Source organism: Heteronotia binoei, chromosome 8 (assembly GCF_032191835.1).
Source record: "Heteronotia binoei isolate CCM8104 ecotype False Entrance Well chromosome 8, APGP_CSIRO_Hbin_v1, whole genome shotgun sequence".
In the NCBI taxonomy this organism is placed as follows: Eukaryota; Metazoa; Chordata; class Lepidosauria; order Squamata; family Gekkonidae; genus Heteronotia; species Heteronotia binoei.
The window spans coordinates 3,196,172-3,217,603 of record NC_083230.1 but is presented as its reverse complement, the minus strand read 5'-3'; the positions used below and the strand labels follow the sequence as shown (position 1 = coordinate 3,217,603).

General features: G+C 43.6%; 1 protein-coding gene across 1 annotated transcript in view; it reads right to left on the bottom strand.

The window, feature by feature from the left end:
- Positions 1 to 20,758, bottom strand: part of GNAT3 (G protein subunit alpha transducin 3) — a 51,460-nt gene extending 30,702 nt beyond the window's left edge. The window contains exons 1-2 of the mRNA XM_060244395.1: positions 20,661 to 20,758; positions 13,350 to 13,514 (exon numbers count right to left, since the gene is read on the bottom strand). Coding sequence (XP_060100378.1) covers positions 13,350 to 13,467 — 118 coding nt within the window. The 5' untranslated portion in view covers positions 13,468 to 13,514; positions 20,661 to 20,758. The remainder of the gene's footprint in view (positions 1 to 13,349; positions 13,515 to 20,660) is intronic.
- Between the last annotated feature and the right edge of the window lie 674 nt (positions 20,759 to 21,432).

Genomic DNA, 21,432 nt, shown 5'->3' with positions numbered 1-21,432 from the left:
TCCTTTGCCCTACATCAGTTGATGCCTCTTGTACTTGTGGTGGACAATTGGGATTAGGGCTGCATCTAGGGTTGCCAACTCTGGGATGGAAAATTCCTGCAGATTTAGAATTGGAGCCTAGGGAGGGAAGGCCATACAGTGCACCATCCCCAGCTGTCATTTACTCCAGGAGAATGAACTTCCATAGATGAGTTCCATTGCAATTCTGGATGATCTCCAGGCCCCACCTGGACATTGGCAACCCTAGTTGATCATGTTACAGAAGAGGATTTATTTATTTATTTATTTATTTATTTAGGATGTATATCCCGCCCTTCCCACGAATGGCTCAGGGCGGCTTCCAACAGTTAATCAAACATAAAATTTAAACAATTTCAAGTATAAAACAGTTAAATATTTAAACAGTTAAAAACATTAAAAACAGAGTAATTCAGTTTCCTGTAAACAGATGGCTGGCCAGTTACCTCAAGTTGTCATCCTAGCTAAATATAGGCTAGGTATAGGCTAGCCGGAAGAGGGTCGTCTTACAGGCCCTGCGGAACTGCGCCAAGTCCCGCAGGGCCCTCACCTCTTCCGGCAGCTGATTCCACCATACGGGGGCCATAACGGAGAAAGCCCTTTCCCTGGTGGCTTTCAGACGGGCTTCTTTTGGCCCGGGGATAGTGAGGAGATTTTGTGTTCCTGACCTCAGTGCTCCCTGGGGAACATGTGGGGAGAGACGGTCCTTCAGGTAGGCAGGTCCCAGGCCATATAGGGCTTTAAAGGTAATAACCAGCACCTTGTACCGGACTCGGTATATCACTGGAAGCCAGTGCAGAGTCCGGAGACCCGGCTGGATGTGTTCCCACTTTGGGAGACCCAATAACAGCCGGGCCGCGGCATTCTGCACCAGCTGCAGTTTCCGGGTCCGAGACAAGGGCAGCCCCATGTAGAGGGCATTGCAGTAGTCCAACCTTGAGGTGACCGTAGCATGGATCACTGTTGCCAGGTCGTCGCGCTCCAGAAAGGGGGCCAGCTGCCTTGCCCGCCTAAGATGAAAAAATGCGGACTTGGCAGCGGCTGCTATCTGAGCCTCCATCTTTAAGGAAGGCTCCAATAGCACCCCCAAGCTCTTGACCCTGTCCGCCGCCATGAGCGGCGCACCATCAAAAGCCGGCAGGGGGATCCCCCTCCCCGGGCCGCGGTGGCCCAAGCAAAGGACCTCTGTCTTCATAGGATTTAACTTCAGCCCACTCAGTCTGAGCCACTCAGCCACGGCCCGTAGTGCCTGGTCAAGATTTTCCGGGGCGCAGACAGGCTGGCCATCCATCAGTAGATAGAGCTGGGTGTCATCAGCATACTGGTGACAGCCCAACCCATACCTTCGGGCAATCTGGGCAAGAGGCCGCATGTAGATGTTAAATAACATCGGGGAGAGAACCGCCCCTTGGGGCACGCCACAATCAAGTGAGCACCTCCGAGATAGCTCCCCCCCAATTGCGACCCTTTGTCCCCGACCTTCCAGGAAAGAGAAAAGTGATAAAGAAATTGTGATAAAGAAATTGATTCAATCTCTGGCAAACTGTTACAGTAAATTTATCTAAAAGGCAAATTATATTGCATTTATTCTACTCATGGTGTTACCTGAAGAATTCTGGACATTGTTTTAGATTTTCTCAATCTATTTATACCCCACTTTTTGGGAGGATATACAAGTCTCAGCTTAAAGTGTGAATTGCCTGTATTGAAAAACCTGGTTTGAGGAAACAAAAATGTTGTCTGAAGAGGGTTAGATTGGATTATCTTTATAACATTTTGCATCATGTATTCATAATATGTAATTATAAAAAAATGAACGCTCATTAATCTAATGAAATGGTTTATCAGTATTTGCTAAGTAGTTTTAAGCAAGTTAAGAACATTTAAATGCCCACAATTAAGTAGGAAGCTGTGTATTAATAAAAATGTGTGCAATTACGCCTCAATAGTTTTGTTTTGCTTTGCTTTTAAAATGAAAAATAGCCTTTGAACTTGGAAGACTACATTTTTGAGGAGTGTTGTGTGATGGGATGGGGGTGTTTAACTCTTTCCTGTACAGTCATTTCCTCCTTCAAAATCATCCTCAGGCACCAACACTCATGCCCAGAATTCAACTTGTGTATTGAATGTGCATCAGAAGCATATTGAGGGGATGTGGAATGAGCAGAAAAACAGCGGGTGCAAAAAAGTTTTGGCACACTCTCTCCACCCCATCCCATTGTTCCTTCACTCAAAATCTCAGTCCAAGAATTCTTTCAATGTAAAATAAAATCATGTTTGAGCTTCATTACATGCATTTGAGTATGGTGTACAGTTGACTCCTAACTCAAACAAATAGACAGACATATGGAAAACATTTGTTTAAACTCACAAAGGCATAGAAAGCCTGAGATAAATTCCATAAGTATGCAAATCTGACTCAAGTGTCTATCTGCTGTTTCTCATGGATGATCCCAACTCTGTCAACAACCAGCTTTTGCACCTGGAACTTGCAAATCCACACTTGGTTTCTGGTATCTCTGAAATGCATTTTTGAATCAACCATAGACTCTCTGTAGTGTCTTCTTTGTGGAAGAATATTTTTACTATGAAATATCAAAACCCCATGGAATCATATTCATGCAAAGTAAAGGGATGGCTGTGGGAGCATATGAAAAATAATAAGCAAATAAAATCCTGCTTGCCACATCTGGAAAACAAAGCTAAGCTACATCAAGGGTTAGATGTGTGACCCACAAATTGTGTAATTTGTAGCTTATGAGAAATAAACTATTAAATAACGGAAGTCTCTATAGTTTGGAGATGAGTTGTAATTCCAGGTGATCCCCTGGAGCTTAGATGGAGGCAGAAGTTCCCGGTCTCCTCCTTTCTTCTGTCTGAGCTCTTGAGGCTTCAGGGGTCAGATGAATAGAAAGGCTTGGCTTGGCTCCCTCCCTCCAGTCATCACACCTTTTCTTGTGGTTCAAGGCATCTTACAAAAATAGTTACAAACATTTTCAGAAAGATCCAACAATAAAACCGCAACCTCCAGATCTCTCCATTCCCTCTTCAGGGAGCCTGTCCCACAGAGCTGGGGCTGCCGGGACTGGGGCTGGTGCAATAAGGGCTTCTTTTGAGCAGGAAGGCATTTCCAGCTGGCTTGGCATCAGGAGGTGTGGCCTAACATGCAAATGAGTTCCTGCTGGGCTTTTTCTATAAAAGCCCCACGTGAAACTGATGACATTGGGGTGTGGCTTAATATGCAAATGAGTCCCTGCTGGGCTTTTTCTATAAAAGCCCCATGTGGGGAAAAAAGAGTCCTGGGTGAGACAGTTAACAGATGGCTGCCTAACAACTATAGTTAGCATACTGGGACATATGGAAGGAGATGGTCCTCCAAATATGTTAGTCCCAGGTTATGAAGGACTTTAAAGGTTATAAGCAGCACCTGGAATTAAACTCAGAAACAGACTGGCAGCCAATGCACCTGTTTCAAAATGATCAGTATAAGTTCTAGTGGCTAGCCTCTGACAATAGTTAGGCTGCCGCATTCTGGGCCAGATCAGCAAGGTAACAAGACAGTTGGTGAATTAGATGCAGCTAATAGAAGGTACCTCTGGCTACTTTGCCAACCTGCTTTTCAAACAGCAAGGCAGGGCCCATGAACTACCCCCAAGCTCTTAATCTGCTCTGAAAAAGCCTGTGTCACTCCCTCTAGGACAAGTGGGTGAAGTACTTCTAGAACACCAGTCTTCTCAGCTGTTATTACTTCTGTCTTGTCTGGATTCAGCTTCAGTTTGTTTTGCCTTAGCTACCTGACTAAGTGGTGGCCCCCACCCTTTCAAACATTCTGTCAGCATCCATAGGCAGCAACAATCTGAAACTATGCCCCATACATGTCTGCTACATAGTTCTCAGTACACATATTTATAATTCACCTTTACTTGTTCGAATATGTAATTCTTTAATAGAGATTAAGGAAAGTTACCCACCTTTAGAAGAGGTAGCCTGTTACATATTTGCACAAATTGCCACTCTGAGTTTGCCACCATTTTAGCATTAATGACTCATTCAGAAGTATGGTAGGCAGGCTCCACTGAAGGAACACAATCCTTATTGTTAATTAATACATTATAATAAAGTGCCATCAAATAGCAATTGGGGTTTTCAAGGCATGAGATGAAGAGAGGTGGTTTGCCATTCCTTCCTCAGGATAGCATCACTTCTCTTCCTTGGTGGTTTCCCATCCAATTGCTAACCATGTGTGACCCAGCTTAGCTTCTAGCCTGTATTTTTACTGACACTGAAAGTAAACTTTTTAAAGTGAACTGTGCCTCCAAATCGAATTTAGAGAAAAATATCCTGCAGTTATCAACTTCAGAGGATTGTGATATACTCACTTGCAGGCTTTATCACAGTCTTTATGAAAAAATATCCCTCGATTTCAAAGCCCAAACTACATTTCTTTGTGCACACTGTTAACACCTTCCTCTTCCTCTCCTCTCACAATCCACCCTATATCCAAAGCCAAATCCAAATACCTTTATCGGTATAGAAATAAAAAGTACAGCATAGCAAATTTACATGGAGTTTCAGCTATAAAAACCAGTCAAACATCAAGAAGGGGAGCTAGTTTTTTGCTTCCTGATTGTTATGGCAGCCAAAAAGTACTTTGCAACCGGGCTTGTGATATGGGAACATTGGTCAGATACACCTATGGAATGTATTTTCTTCTGGATCTGACTATACCAAGTGGAAACGAAGGAATCTGCTAGCATCATATGGATATAACTAGCAGGGTCTGCCCTAAAGCATAGGCGTAGCCAAAACGTTATAGTTAGTAGCCATGCCCTGGTCTCAATCAAATGGGTTCCAGTCTCTAGGCACATTGCAGCATAGCTGACATGGGGACCCCTAAAATAAGGCATAAAATGCTGCCTGAATTTGCTCAAGTTGGAAATTGAGGGCACAAACCCAAATGGGGATCCCATATAACAACTGAGAAACTGTTTTAGCATTCACCCTATGTCATAAATACAATCTTATAAGTCATGAAAGAAACCAGGCCTCATTTTGGGCAGGAGCTCACAGGACTGAAGCTCCAGAACCTCTAAATTTTATTATGCTCTTTCTTTCTTTCTTTCTTTCTTTCTTTCTTTCTTTCTTTCTTTCTTTCTTTCTTTCTTTCTTTCTTTCTTTCTTTCTTTCTTTCTTTCTTTCTTTCTTTCTTTCTTTCTTTCTTTCCCCACCCCCACCCCCCCAAAAAACCATGCTTCTGGGCAGGGGTCATTTTGTAGGAAAAAAGGTGCAGGAGCTCAGTAGCATAACTCATTTGCATATGCCCCGGGATCTGTGTGCAGCGGGGAGAGAACTCCCCACTGCATGCAGACCCCGGCTGGAGGTTCAGGAGCTGTGCTCCTGTGAGCTCCTGCTGAATTCAAGCCCTGCTTCTGGGCTCCGTTGTTCAACCCCCCTGTGGGAATTTTGCGGAACGCTGGGATTTGACAAACTTTTTAATATTTTTCCCCACACAAGAAAGGGGAAATAACCAAAACATATTGTTGTGTATGTGGACTAATTATGCTATTACCTGTGTTTCTGGCTGGCTCATTGGAGCTTTTAGGTCTGAGCTTGGGACTAGGGAGCAATGGGCAGTTGGATCCAGATCCCTGCTGCCCTGCTCCAATCACAGGTCCCCTGCTGATTTAAATGATCCAGTGGTGTCCTAGCGCAGGAACCTTGAACAATATACAGTTGGCCCAGTCAAGCAGTCTTCTAGTTCAGCCGTTACCCTGCTGTAACTAATAAAGAGAGCTATGATCGCTGCAACCGCGTCTCCTCCTTGCATTGAGCCCGGTATATTATATTGGCGATGAGGATGGGATCCTGGTGAGTGAGCCTCTGCATCCGGCACTGCACTGTGCATCGCTGCCCTCCACTTCCAGCTCTGTGCATCGCATCATCACCGCCGATCGACATGGCTACTGTCCCAGGACCGCTGCCCGAGTTCAATCCGGCTCACACCAAACTCTGGGAGATGTGGGTAAAGAGGCTCAAGTATTACCTTGTGGCCCAAAAATTTAAGGATGGAGAAGAGGACCTAGAGATGAAGAAGGCTCTGCTGCTGAGCTCCTGCAGTATTGCCACCCTGAGGCTAGCCAAAAGCCTGGTCGTGCCAGCCACGGTTGAGACTTCCACCTACGATCAGATCATCAAAGTGCTGACTGGCCACTTTGCTCCCAGAAGACCCGCATGACCAAATGGCTCCAATTCCTCAACAGGGATCAGCAGCCGAATGAATATGCAGCTGCCTACCTCGCTTCCTTGCGCGAATTCAGAGTTAAAGCAGAGTTCATGGTGCAATTGAAAGAGGCTCTGCTTAACAAATTCACACATGGCCTGCATGACAGCCATGCCTGCTGGAAAATCGCTGAGACCGACAACCCTATGCTGGAGAAGGCCCTGAAGATCACCACCACAGCCAAAAAGGTTGTGAAGAAGTGGGGCTGCCATTCCAAGGCCTGCGCTCACCAGCTCCCCACCTCAGTATTCGAGGACTCAGATGGTGATGAAGGTCTCAATCTGCACCAAGTGGCACCGAGACGTCCAACTCTACGTGCGCCAGAACGCTTGACTCCTCAGTCCTGTGCCAGCTGCGGGGAAGACCATGAGCAGTGATCGTATAAGTTCAGGGATGCCGTCTGCCACCAGTGTGGGAAGACGGGCCACTTAGCATGGGTCTGCCAGTCCAAAGCAACCCGCTTCACATTGGGAGGCACAACACAGCAACAAAATGGCTGATGCCATGTGGCTGCCAGAGTCGAGGAGCTGCACTCCCTCAACGCATCATTGACCCAGGTATCCCAGTTGTCCATGTCCTCCCCAGACCACCCCGGTGGTCATCAAGAGGGCTCCATGCAAGATGGAGATAGACTCGAGGGCCACCTTCTTGGTGATCTCGGCCCAAACCCTTAAACAACTGTGCCCAAAGGGGGGACCTTACCTGCCCCTTCCCAGTAATAGTGCGGGTGTGATGATAATGAAGGGGTTAACAAGAAAACTAAGAACGCATAGAGCCTGCATCAGATGACCTGAGGGTGGGGGCCAGAGTGCTTGGAATTCTCAGAGGTGATTGACAGCTAACAGCTGAGGGCAGTTAGTGACAGACAGAGTCTGAGGGAGACTGCTGAAGAGAGCAGTCGTTCTGAGAAGGAGCTGAGACAGGAGCTGAGGAGAGTCTTCATGAGAAGCAAAGCTCACTGTTCACTCTATAAAGGCAGCCAAGGGGCTGTGTGTGACTAGAGAAGAGTCACAGTAAAAGACCTGAGAGGTCACAGACACAGAGGCACTTCTCTTAAGAGCTAAAGAGATGGTTGAGGGAAAGATGTGGGTCTAGAAGTCTGAAGGGCTGGGAGAAGAGACACCAGTCGACTTAAGGGACTTGGCACATTATACCTATACTAGAATAGTGTTGGAGAGTGAAAGCTGTATGATCTGTGAAACCTGAGAGACCTAAGTGAACTAGATATTATAAAGCCTGAACTACGAAGAAACTGTTAACTGCTTGAGATACAAAATAGCCCATGTATATATTTCCCATTCCCCAGTTGAAGACGGTGTGTGTACGTTAATAAATTTCTGTGGTTTACTTTAAAGTTCTCTGGTGCCAGTATACTGGGAAAACTATCAAAGCTGCTGTGGTCCCCTACAAACTGAGTTTATATCCATCTGAAAGCAAAACAAAACCCCCGAAGAGACTAGTATTGAGAAATCTATATTACATTCACCCCTTGAGTTTCATAGCCGTGAGGTAAAATTCAAGAAGAAGAACTGAGGCGGAAGAGGGGCTTGGGGTAACCATCAGCCGCATATAGAAGTGATCTAGTGAGACCGTGAGGCACGCTATTATAGTGGGACTCTCAAAAACAGGAAGTTGCCATAAACGGCGTGGGGTTTTTCAGAGTCAAGTATGGCCAGTTTGAGGGAACGCTTCCACTGCTAGTTGTTGCTGGGTCCCTCTCTAGTCTACCAGGTTGGGTGTGGTTCAATCCTCTAGGGATCCACATAACTGGAATCCACCAGATCCTTGCCGACTAAGCCTTCCAAAGGATCTGTGAGGAGTTTCTGTCTGTTTTTGATGGAACTCTGGGGACCTACACCGCACCCCCCCTCCCCCAGTGTCCCTGTAGCTCAACCTTACTGTGCAGCCCATAAGGCTAAAGTCTTGACATGTCCCCTTGGCTTTAAAACCTAAGATTGAAGAGGAGCTGGACCGCCTCGTAGCCCAGAGGGTCTTAGAACCAGTTGCCAACCCATGGTGGGAAACCCCCATTGTTACCCCAGCGAAGCCCAATGAAAGCATCTGAATCTGTGTGGACTACAAATGTACTATAAATAAAGTGCTGCAGGACCACACATACCCGGTCCCTGTGATCAGCCATGTTCTGGCTTCACTGGCGGGGGCAAAAATATTTGGAAAATTGGACCTGGCTGAGGCATATCAGCAGCTATCCGTAGATGAGGCAACAGTGGAGGTGTAAACAATTGTTACCCACTGGGGTGCTTTCTGGGTCAAATGCCTCCAATTCGGGGTCAGCGTGGCCCTGGGAATTTTCCAGCACTTAAAGAACTCTCTGTTAAAAGGAATTCCCAGGGTCCAACCATTCTTTGATGGTGATCTAATCATCGCCGCCAATTAGAATGAGTTTGCCTCTTGCCTTTGCACAGTGCTCCAATGCTTCAACTTGGCCGGATTGAAGGTGAAGTGGGAAAAGTGCCTCCTGGGGGTTCTGCAGATCGATTTCCTGGGTTATACAGTGGACGCGAGTGGGATCCACCCTGTGCAAGACAAGGTCAAGGCCATTTGTTATGCCCCAGCACCCACCAAAAAGGCCAAGCTCCAGGCATTTCTCGGCCTCTTGAACTTCCACTACTCATTCTTTCCCCACAAAGCCGCAGTAGCTGAGCCCCTCCACCGGCTACTGAACAGAAGGGCACGTTGGGTCTGAGGCCACCAGCAAGCCACTGCCATCCAGGCGGTAAAGGACCTTTGAACGTCAAACAGCTTGCTGGCACACTTTGACGAGCGGTTCCCCATCATCTTTGCTTGCAATGCCTCTCCCTACGGGGTCAGTGCTGTCCTGGCCCACCAACTATAAGATGGCTGCGAGGTTCCGGTAGCTTATTACTCCTGGACTCTGCAGTCCCCAGAGCACAACTATATACAAAGTGATAAGAAGGGTCTGGCCATAGCAGTGGGAGTTAAAACATTTCATGACTATCTCTATGGCCAGCCCTTTACTATCCTGATGGACCACAAGCCCTTGCTTGCAATCTTTGCCCCCGACAGCCAAACGCCCCAGATGCTTTCGCCACGAGTCCTGCCTTGGTACATCTTCCTGGCCAGGTACCAGTACTCTCTCCAGTACTGGCCAGGGAAAGTGATGGGTCATGTGGATGCCCTGAGCCATCTGCCTCTCCTGTCGTGGGACCCTAATCCTGCTCCTGCACACCAGATCCTGCTTTTTGAGTCCCTCCCAGACAGCCCTGTGCACACAAAGGACAACGCACGCACTCCACCAAGGACAGGATCCTCTACCACATTTTGGACTGGGTGTGGAGGGGATTGCCCACCAGTTTGGTGGGCCCGAATTTTACAGCTTATGCGTCCCGCTGAGATGAACTTTCCATCCACAAGGGGTGCCTTCTGTGGGGGAGTACCCCCGATACCCCCGGCTCTGCATCAGCAAGTCCTCACTGCTCTTCACAAGACTCATCTGGGAATAGTGTGGATGAAAGTGCTCGCCCATAGCTATGTTTGGTGGCCTAGGATCAATGACGCGATTGAGTCCAGGGATGCCCTGTGCCAGCTCTACCAGGAGACCTGACCAGCATCACCATGTGCCCAGTACAGCCCTGGAAGTCCACATGTAACCCATGGTCCCATCTGTGTTTGGACTTTGCAGGGCCATTTCAGGGACAGATCTTTTTCATTATAGTGGACTGCCACTCCAAATGGCTGGAGATGGTTCCTATGGTGTCTATCTCTTCCCGGGCCACCATCAGTGCCCTCCGCTGGACCTTTGTAACGCATAGCCTACCGGACACTCTCATTTTGGACAATGGGACAGCTTTCACATCGGGGGAGTTCCAGGAGTTCCCATTGGCCCAGTAAAGCAGTCTTCTAGTTCAGCCATTACCATGCTGTAACTAATAAAGAGAGCTATGATCACTGCAACTGCATCTCCTCCTTGCATCGAACCCGCTATATTTATAATATAATATATATTTATAATATAATATAACCCCCTATATAAAGCAGACAGATGGAAATTTCCATCATGCCATTGTGGCCACATAGGAGAAAGTAATTCAAAAAGTATGATGGGAGTAAGGTTTTATTATGACAATTATAATTCAAGAAGCATTTTCAGTTAGATGCTGAGCTGATATACTTTAGTACACCTTCTGGTGATGTCAGGGGTGTGTGGCATATGCAAATGAGTTGTGCTAATGAGCTCCAGCACCTCTTTTTCTACTAAATGACCCCTGAAAGAAATACTTCTGTTTCATTTCTGAAATGCTGCAAACACCATGGTAATGAACTTGCCTGCCGCACTGCTTTCTATACTCCCCCTGGACCAACAGTAAAGTGTTCACATTCCTCCCTATAGACATTAGCCCTGTTCTGTGCTAAATCTAATTTTTGTGTGTCCCTAAACAGAGATTTAGGTATATTCCATGCCTTCCTGCTTGAGAAGGAAGGGACTTGGGAATCAGTTTTTGTCATAAGTTTTGTACATGACAATAACACAGCTTCAGTTCCAAATGGTTTGCTTGTAGGAGAAAACAACATACACAAAGCTATAATGTTAAAAACACATAACAATTTATTGGTACAGATTAGCACCTTCTTTGTGTACTGGTCAACCATTAAGTATAGCTTAAAGTCCAAATTTTTAGCTGCCAGGGTGAACTGTGCTACTCTATAAGAGACTATAGGAAGTGGTAGCAAATTCTTTTGCTTCAAGTCATCTGCCTTTCTGGGCATCTGAACGCTGGAGAGCGCAAGCAAGGGGGATTAGTGGTATGAACCCACCAATCTACTCTAGGCACTCACCAGAATTTAAAAAACAAACAAACAAACCGCCCTAGGCACATGTGTACATGAGCGCATGGCCACTATAAATGTAAGGAACAAAAGAAACTCAAACCACACTAAGGAGATGGTGCACAACAACCGTCAGACTGCGCTGAAGTGCTCCTTGTGCAAGATACAGGTGCCTTGCACAGGAGCATCTGATTGCTCTTTGTCTGCTCCAATTTGGGATGGCACAGTTTGGGGTGCCTCCAGTGTGTCCAAAGCTGCCCATCTGTACCCAGCCCTAGAGTGGTTCCTCAGTGGAACAGGCTTCCTCAGGAGGTGGTGGGCTCTCCTCTGGAGGTTTTAAAACAGAGGCTAGATGGCCATCTGACAGCAATGCTCATTCTGTGAATTAGGCAGGAAGGGTTGCATCAGTGCTTAGTTCTCGTGGCCCCTAATTACTTGCTCAGGGAAATGCTGTTTACCACTATGGAGTCAGTCAGCAATTTTTCTCCAGGCCAGTTTGGCCAGGGATCCTGGAGTGGCTGTTGTTATTTTTATTATTATTATTATCATCGTCATCTGCCCATTAGATCGGTTGGCCTCCCCTACTGTATATCTTACTGCACTGATTCGCTGCACTGTCCAGCTGTACCATCTCATCATAATTGTTCTGCTGAGCTATTTTGTTTATTGAATAACTGAAACTGATTTTTATTAATATATTATTTTATTGTGATTTTATTATCTATGTTGTGCTCCGCCCTGAGCCCCCTCGGGGGAATGGGCGGAATATAAATAAACCATTCATCATCATCATCATGCCAGCTTCTGGGCTTGGAGCAGGGGTCACTTCCAACTTTATGATTCTATAATTAATTGGAAAAAGGTTGCGCTAAGATTGGCTTTATCAAAACTCTCTTTGCATCTGCCATCCTGGGGAGGATCCCTCATGAATTTCCAAAACAACACAAGCTGTCAGTCCCAGTTTTAAATGGTTTGCTTGCAGGAAATTTCAGCTTGTGTTTAGAGGGAGTCTGTGTAATGTGGAACTGTGAAATAGCATTTTGAAAGTGTATACAATAAAGCCGTTCTGGGCCCTGGCGAGGGTTTCCAGTATCCAGGTGGGTCCTGGAAATCTCCTGGAATTACAGCAGATTTAGTTATTTGCACCTAGCAAGTTCTTGGCTAAATTTTTCACCAAAGATTGTAACACTGAACTAATTGTTTTACAAATGGGATTTGTTTTCCTCTGCTCCTGCTTGATTGAGCACATAGCAACAGCTTCGGAAATATTATAAGCATGGTGAACAGCAGCATTTGGTGATTAATTAAACAGAGAAACTCATTAAGCATTCACAGTTGTTAGCTATTAACTTACTGTTTTAATATTTTTAGTCGCTGTGCTATGCATGCCAAAATATGTCCTTATCATCATCCAAACAATACTTTTCTTTCTCAAATTCACTTCATTTTAATATCAAGAAAACAGATAAGTTAACATCTTCAGTCCTGTTTATATGATACTTATGTTAGTTAGTCCCTTTGGTTCTGAAACCCTTTTTTTCATAATCATGCCCACAGCAGCTACATGCATGCAAAAGTTTGTTTGTAACAAGTATCGCTTGTTATAAACACTTGTTACCTTTCTTGTAGGTAACAAGTATTGTTTACCATGAAAGAGCTTGTGTAACACCTATGTGCATGTGCACCAGTATCTGCTTCATACTGGAGCCCCAAGTTGCTATAGATTGTAATGTATTGGTAGTCATATAGCACAGTACCACTGCAGTCTGCAACTCACTCCAGAACAATCTCACTAAAAGTACTGAATTTCCTGACCCTAATTCAGATAGAATCATGTGCAATAACGTGCTGGATTCATTCTGGTGTGGGAGCTTTTCACATCTGCATCGCAGTTGCTAGATAGGATCTGCTTCACGAGAATGATGCATGGCTTGGGGACTGCAGCACTTGAAGACACAAACGTTTTCATTTCCCATATTTTTATGCATTAGTCCCAGTCTTCATATTAGCAGTAAAATAAGTGGCATATACAAAAGTTAGAATTACTTTACAGATTTACAGATCTTTTTAGCTGAATCCCTGAATCCCAATATGATGCTCTGGCAGTCCACTCATAGGGCACCCCAAAAAATTACTTAAAGTATACTCTGCGTGTGTCAATAATAATATAATAATAATAATTTAATTTCAAGATTGATGTAGCCGTTTCATGTTTTAAAGCCCACATATTTTAAATATTTACCTAGTAAGAGCAACTTGACTGTCCTGGCATCTTTCACAGCATCTTCTTGGAGCTTTTTTTCAAGTTCCCTTGACCTTTTGGCTGATTCCTTAGACTCAGAGCTGACTCCGCTTCCCATGTTGTAGAACTTGGTGTGATTTGCTTATGGTCACAGCAAGCTGATTTCTGATTGAAAAAGTGAGAGCAGCAGAAATATTAAAAATAAGGCTTAAGACTTTCCTTTCCAATTTGCAGGCTGCCTTTACACTTAGCCTTTGCTTTTGCTCTGTCACTTGTCCCAGGAGATGGGGCCAGAGGGATTTTGTAGGTGCCTGTGAAGTTACCTTACAATGATGTCAGACATGTAAATATCCCAAGCTGCTGCTTTACCATTTGGAAATCATGCTTTTAAAAGCATCATCAAAAAAGAAAAAGACCAGGAGAACTGGCAGTCTGACATACTTTCTTTGAGAGGACAAAACGATCCAAAGTTAAGCACTTTCAATCTCCCAGTGAGTAAAATGGAAATAGTGAAATGCCTCCTTCATTGAAAGGGTGAGCCAGGGGACTGCCCAGTTAAACATGTGTCATGTTATTAATTCATATCCATTCCTTGCTACCATTGGACCTCTGTTGCCTTAATCCTGATCCCCATACCAGTTTCTGACCTTCATTTAATTGCATTTTTATCCTGCCCTTTCTGCACGGAGCTCTGGGCAACTATTATGGGCTAGAATCTATTGGATTGTTTCTGTGAGCAAAAGGATTTTTGCTACAGGCTGTGACTTTCTTGTAAGAATGTAAGAGAAGCCCCCCTGAATCAGACCAGTAGTCTATCTAGCCCAGCATCTTGCCTCACCCTGTGGCCAAACAGTCACTATGAGGCACAGCAGGGCAAAGAGGCTGAGACCTTCACCTGATGTTGTCTCCTGGTGCTGCCATTCAGAGGTTCACCTTTGGTCACCATGGCAAGTAGCTGCTAGCAGACCTATCTTCCATGAATTTTTCAAATCCCCTTTTAAAGCTATCTGTGCCTGTGGCCATCACTACATCCTCTGGCAGAGAATTGCACATTTTAATCACTTACAGTGTAAAGAAATATTTCCTTTTGTTCATACAGAATCTATACACACCAGCTTCATAGGATGGCCTTGAGTTTCAGTACTATGAGAAAAGGAGACAACGTTTTTTCTGTCCACTCTCTCCACTTCATGCATAATAAACCTGAGTGGTCCATCCCCCCTTTAGTCATCTCTTTTCTAACTTGTCTCCCTCTTCTTACTGCTGCTCAAAATGACCCTCCCATGCCAATTCTGAATTTTTAGCTGCAGTGGAGCAAAGAAAGTCATTTTTGTGGGCAGGAATCCTTCTGTCCATGGAAATATTCCACGGGATGCAAAGCCTCCCCATTTCTCCTTACAAAAACCCTGCAAAGAATCATTAGGCTGAGAAAGAGTGAAGCAAAGATTTCTGCCTTTGCAGTCTCTGACTATGCCAACACTAGTTTTCCATGTAAACTGTTCTGGGCTGGGAAATTTTATTTTGCTTAATTTACCACCTTGGATGTTGATACTTCAGTAATAACACACACTAACAGTGTATAGAAAACAGCCATGGGGGTGGGGGTGGAAGCAGCTGCTACAATATATGAATCCAGTGCAATAGCCAGTGATATGTTGGCCTTAAGAGTTAAGCCACTCACACTAGCCATCATAGTCCAGTATCAGAGAATACCATTAGGTCTACCTCCCACTTTTCCTGTTTGCTTCCTTGCTTATAATACACAACTTTAATATGAAGTTGAGCATTAAAAATATACACTCTTCTCTGTCAAGCATTAGATCTCAAAGTAACCAGTCCTTGAATTGTGAAACAAAGTTTGGTTTATTGATAATCCATGTGGCTCAGCCGAACTAGGTATTGGAACTGATACAGTGTAACAGTAAAATGCATACTTAAAGATGGCACATCAAAGGTTCTATAAACAATTCTACATTCTCTAAACACTTCTACATTCACGTGTGAAATTTCTAACTGTAACGTCCTTATCTCTATTGCGGTCAGCGCATCCTGGGTCCCAGCCTTGCTGGCATGGGAATTAGTCCCAGGAGGTTTTATCTTCAAACAATACATTCCTGCATTTTTTAGTGAAAGCGAAAGGAGCAGTGTGTGTGTGGGGGGTTCTGCTACTTTGATGTGCCTAAGCTCAATCCAAGGTTAATAACATTTCTATAACCTAACAATTATAATCAGAAAAAATAGACAATGGTTGACATTCTCTGTATTCTGTATCAGAGTCAGATAAGGACTATGTTCTCTTTCCTCCTCCACCACCTCCCCCTCACATCTTACGCCCCCAAATCTCACTTAACTATTGTTCTGATGGTTTGGTAGGTGAGAGCTGCACCAACTGACTAGCCAGAAGATGGATGGGCAGAAGAAGCTTCTTTCCCCACTCTGTCTGCATGTGATACTGCAAATGCTGCCCTGGCCGTAGTGTCTGAAATGACATCTGCTGTCTGTTTGACATTCAGGTATCATTAAGGCCTCTGCTTCTCCATATAGCAGCACATATGACGATGCCAAAATAGTTCTCATAGTGCCATAAAGGGGCAGCCTTCCTTTCATGCTGGCTAGTCACACCTTTTGAAGCAGCAGCAACAGCAGCATCCAGGTAACTGGGGATTGGCCTGGGGATACACATATTGATGTTGAGGAAGGGCTGTCAAAAGCTTGTGGAGTTCCCTAGAGACATCATTAGGAACTCCATAAGTTCTATGGCTTTCTGAGTCTGAGAATCTGGCTCAGAAAAAAAAAATTGTTTCCAATTTTGTTCACTAGCAGAGCTGGATTTAATCATCCTCAATTCCAATTAAATCTTTTGGGGAACTGGGGGTATCATCCATCCACAGCAGATATGAAAAGATCTCTGTTTGTTCTGTGTGATACTCAGGCCTGATTCCCAGTGTTGTTGTCAGGAATGGAAGGATTTTGTACTGGCACCCAAATCGGTATTGTTTTCATTTGAAGACTTTGCATTGTTTTGGACTTTATTGGTTGAGGGAACTCATGCCTTATAGATAAATGAGTTTATTTATTAGACTTCTATACCACCCTCCCCACAGAGCAGGCTCAGGGCAGTTTAAAAACAAAGGAATGTATTAAAATAAATCTACTAATATACAGAAGTCATGAAATGTCATAAACCCTATATATGGTGTCACAATACATGAATTTCTAACCCCAATTAGCAGAGGGAGGAAGAGTGAAAAGGCAAACTAATTACACCAATTGCTGTTAATTGAGAACATTGCTGTTCTCAACCATATGCTTGGAGAAACAGCTCTGCCTAGGGGGCATATCATTTACCTTAGAGGTAAATGTCTTAGAGATAAATGAGTTGAAAATTCACTGAATTTTCCAGATTATATTGGTCAATATCTGGACACATCTTCAATTTCTCATCCTCCTTCTCTTTTGTGTATTCATTCATATCTTGTTTTTTATGTGTCCTTCAAGAAAATTCCAGGTTGTTGTTCAGGCTTGATCCCAGTCTCAGACTTAGGAGGGATGAAATCAGAGGCGAAATTCTGCGATAAATGACAAGGCGAAATTCTGCGATAAATGACAAGAGTTACAACCTTCTAAGTCAAATGACTTTAAGCAGGATGAAACTGTTCCGAAACACACTGGTGATACGTTCACACTACACTAAATAATACATTTTACATTTAATGGAAGCTGTAAAAGGTAAGAAGGATTCCTTTAAGCAGTGGAAATCTAGTCCAAGTGAGGTTAATAAAAGGGAACATAGGCTGTGGCAAATAAAATACAAGACTGTGATCAGGCGAGCAAAAAGGGACTATGAGGAGCATATTGCAAAAGACATAAAGACCAAAAATAATTTTTTCAAATATATTAGAAGCAGGAAACCAGCCAGGGAGGCAATGGGGCCCTTGGATGACCAAGGAGTAGAAGGATTACTGAAGGAGGATAGGGAAATGGCTGAGAAGCTGAATGCATTTTTTGCCTCCGTCTTCACTGTGGAAGATGAGAAGCGTTTGCCCACTCCAGAACCACTAATTTTGGAAGGGGTGTTGAAAGACCTGAGTCAGACTGAGGTGACGAGAGAGGAGATCCTACAACTGATAGACAAATTAAAAACTAATAAATCACCAGGCCCAGATGGCATACATCCAAAAGTTCTAAAAGAACTCAAAGGTGAACTTGTGGATCTCCTGACAAAAATACGCAATCTTTCATTGAAATCTGCCTCCGTTCCTGAGGACTGGAAGGTAGAAAATGCCACCCCCATCTTTAAAAAGGGTTCCAGAGGAGATCTGGGAAATTACAGGCCAGTCAGTCTGACTTCAATACCGGGAAAGTTGGTAGAAACCATTATCAAAGAGAGAATGTGTAGGCACATTGATGAACACAACTTATTGAAGAAGACTCAGCATGGGTTCTGAAAGGGAAGATCTTGTCTCACTAACCTGTTACAGTTCTTTGAGGGGGTGAACAAACATGTGGACAAAGGGGACCCAGTAGATGCTGTTTACCTTGACTTCCAGAAAGCTTTTGATAAAGTTCCTCATCAAAGACTCCTTAGTGAGGTCATGGCATACAAGGACAAGTCCTCTTGTGGATCATAAGCTGGCTAATTAATAGGAATCAGAGAGTGAGTATAAATGAGCAATTTTCGCAGCGGAAGATGGTAAGCAGTGGAGTGCTGCAGAGCTCAGTACTGGGTCCCATGCTCTTTAACTTGTTCATAAATGATTTGGAGTTGGGAGTAAGCAGTGAAGTGGCTAATTTTGCAGATGACACTAAATTGTTCAGGGTGGTGAGAACCAGAGAGGATTGTGAGGCACTCCAATGGGATCTGTGTGACACAGTGTTGGCTGGATGGGCCATTGGCCTGATCCAACATGGCTTCTCTTATGTTCTTATGTTCATCCAGATTTTTACTGTGTAAGAATAGCAAAACCAACTTGCAAACAGTTGCCATGTGAAAGTACCCACTAATACTCTCACACAGGCATACAGTATGTGTGCGTGTGTGTGCGCACGCGTGCATGTGAAGTGCTGTCATGCTGCAGTCAACTTATGTTGACCATGTAGGCAGTTTCTAAGACAAGAAATAAACACAAGTAGCTTGCCACTGCTTGCCTCTGCATAGCAACCCTGGACTTCCTTGGTGGTCTCCCATTCAAATACTAACCAGGGCTAAACCTGCTTAGCTTACAAGATTTGATGAGATTGGCCTAGCCTGGGCATCCAGGTCTGGGCAGGCATACAATTGCTGCACTAAACACTAGAATGGCCATGTTTGCATCTCTTAGATTCAAGACAGCAAACCAAGCAACAAGTGGCAAACACATAGACAATACAGCAGTCAATTAACAAATTCATACCAACACACCAGCTAAACCAATATTAACGGGTAAATATTCCAAACATCCTCATCCCCACACAGGGCATTGCGTATCATTCAAGAAAGGGAGTTGAGTTTGAAGAGGAAGAGCATAAAGCAGGCTCCAAGCAGAGATTGAAATCCTCAGGCAGGGGCTCCAAATAGCTGAACAGACAACAGTCTCAAAGGATAAACCCTGGGGGGAAATAGGAAAATTACTATGCTTACTATAAGTAAAGATGAAAAATGAATGTTTTGTATTGGCTACTGAAATGCCTTCTATTTCAATTATTAGTATAAAGTTAGCACAGGCATTAATATAGCTGTAGTAATACAATTAAGGTTGTTACAGATAATATAGGTATTTTTGAAACAATGCTCTATTATATGAAATAATTACATAAGATCATAAAAGTTGCATACAAATTTACTTTATAATGATCTTTTTTCATTTTAGAAATGCTCTTAAAATACTCTCGGATTTAAATCTGACTATGATAGCCATGGTAGTACTAGAATGTATTAGAATATATAATGAAATAATCAATGTTAGCAATAGTGACATGATAAATGTTAGTACCTTATGATAAATGTTAGGTTTTAATAACAAGCATAGTATATAAAAATTACTATTAGGTATCTTAAATGCTTATGTTCTATACTTGCTTTGATGGTATTTGTCCTTACGATGAACAAATAATAAATATGATACTTATAATTCCCACTTATCAAAGGATAAACCCCAAGGAGAGGCAAAATTCATGTGACTTAGCAGCATGCAACAATTTAAGCTACTGCGTAAACACGGACAGAAGATTTTAATTAGTGGGAAGGAACAGGTTCTGGCTGTTATTAGATCTCTGACCTGATTAGATCAGGATAGGTGTATGTCTGGCCCGGCCTGTTCTCTTTTAGCTGTCAGCCTTCACTTGGAGATGTCCCAAACCTTTGCTTTTAGCCCTCATGTGACTGGAAAAGAATAGTTGGGCTCAGTGTCAACACAGAAGGAAAACAGAAAAAGCTGAAGTTGGTTTAATAGCATGGTCCTATGTAGTGTTACACCCTTCTAAGCCCATTGAAGGTGTAACTAGGAGTAGGAAGGTGTAACTGTGCTTCAAGTTGCACTGAAAGTTTATAAATATTTTTGCTGTTTCCACACTAGGTGGTGCTCCTGTCAGTGGGAGAATGATGCTGCTAGAGGCTAACAAACTGTGTCCCTGGAAGCCAATGCAATTTTACACAAACACATGGTCTCCCTGGAACAGATGCTTGATATATGTAGGCATTGCAAAAAGAATTCCTTTTTTAAAATATACATTCACATGAAATAAAAGCTTTTTAAAACAAAAAAAGTAAAGGAAACAGCAAAACCCCTTTACAATTACTTTGGTGGCATTGTTTCTCAAAACAAGGGACGAGGTGCAGGAAAGAAGCGGTATTTTTATAATTTGGAAAAAAAAAACACCTAGGGCCACCTAGGGCAATATTTTGGGATAAGGTGAACTGTTTTAATTGAAAAGAATGGGTAACAGAGTGCTGGGGAATGTTTCTTGTTCTACCTGGGGTTTTGTTGTTGCATTTGAGAATTTGGGGAAGACTTAATCCCAAACTCTGAGTATGTGACCATGGTTCAAGTGGTGTAGACGCTCTGTGTCATGGGATCTCTGAATGCAATTTTTTCCTGAGGCTAGAAATCTTTTAATTCTTCCTTTGCTTTTAAATATAGATTATTTGGAGCCATTACCTCTTTTATTAGAAGATAATACTAGACGCATCACTCTTGCAGTTGTGAAGTTTTAGGAGTTCATGATAGATTATCGCAGTTGTTCAAATGTGGTCTAGTTCTTTATATTTTAGTAATCTACTTAAAACAAATATAAAAAAGCAGTATGAGGTAGAGAGAGAGAGAATTAATGTACCTTGAGTCTCTGTGAGAAAGGCATGCAACCTTGTTGTCATCTTTTTGGCTTCTATGCAGTCCCACATGGGAGAATAGCAAGCTCACTTACTTGTAGGCAGTGAATATGAGATCCTCATCATAATAAGGACTGAAGAACCACTTTCCCCACAGGTGCATCTCATCTAGAATCAATATTGACTGCATAGTGCTTGATGAATGTCAATGGGGAGGACCAGATAGCTGCTTTGTAGATGCTGTTTAAGGGAATGTTGTTGAGAAAGACTGGAAAAGACTGAGACTTGGCTGAGTGAGCTCTGAGATGGAGTGAGCAATCAGCTCTGGAGGTGAATATGCAGTTGAATGATTTGGGAACAAACTTACAAAATGGCTACCATGTGTTACAAGATGAAAATAGCCAACTTCATACCTGAGCCTTTGAAGCCTCTGTGAGAAAATCTAAATTTAGAGGTTTTGAAGAAACTGCAATGCAAGGCACTAACATTTCTACCTTCCTAATGCATTGGCTGGCTTCACTTAGAAGAAGGGGTGGCCCCAATCATATCTAATACTTATAGGGAAGGTCCTAGCAATAATAATCAATGAAGAGGTCCCAGAGATGTAGTGGTGATGGTACCAGATTCCTGCACCCAGAGTGCAGTTTTAGAGGTAGCCAGACAGAGCCAGATTTCTAAATAGACCAACTAGACACTGGCCTGGAGGCCCCAACACCTTAAAGGGCCCTGCGCCAAGCCCTTGCCTCAAGGAAGGGAAGGGTCATCTGCAGCAAAGCC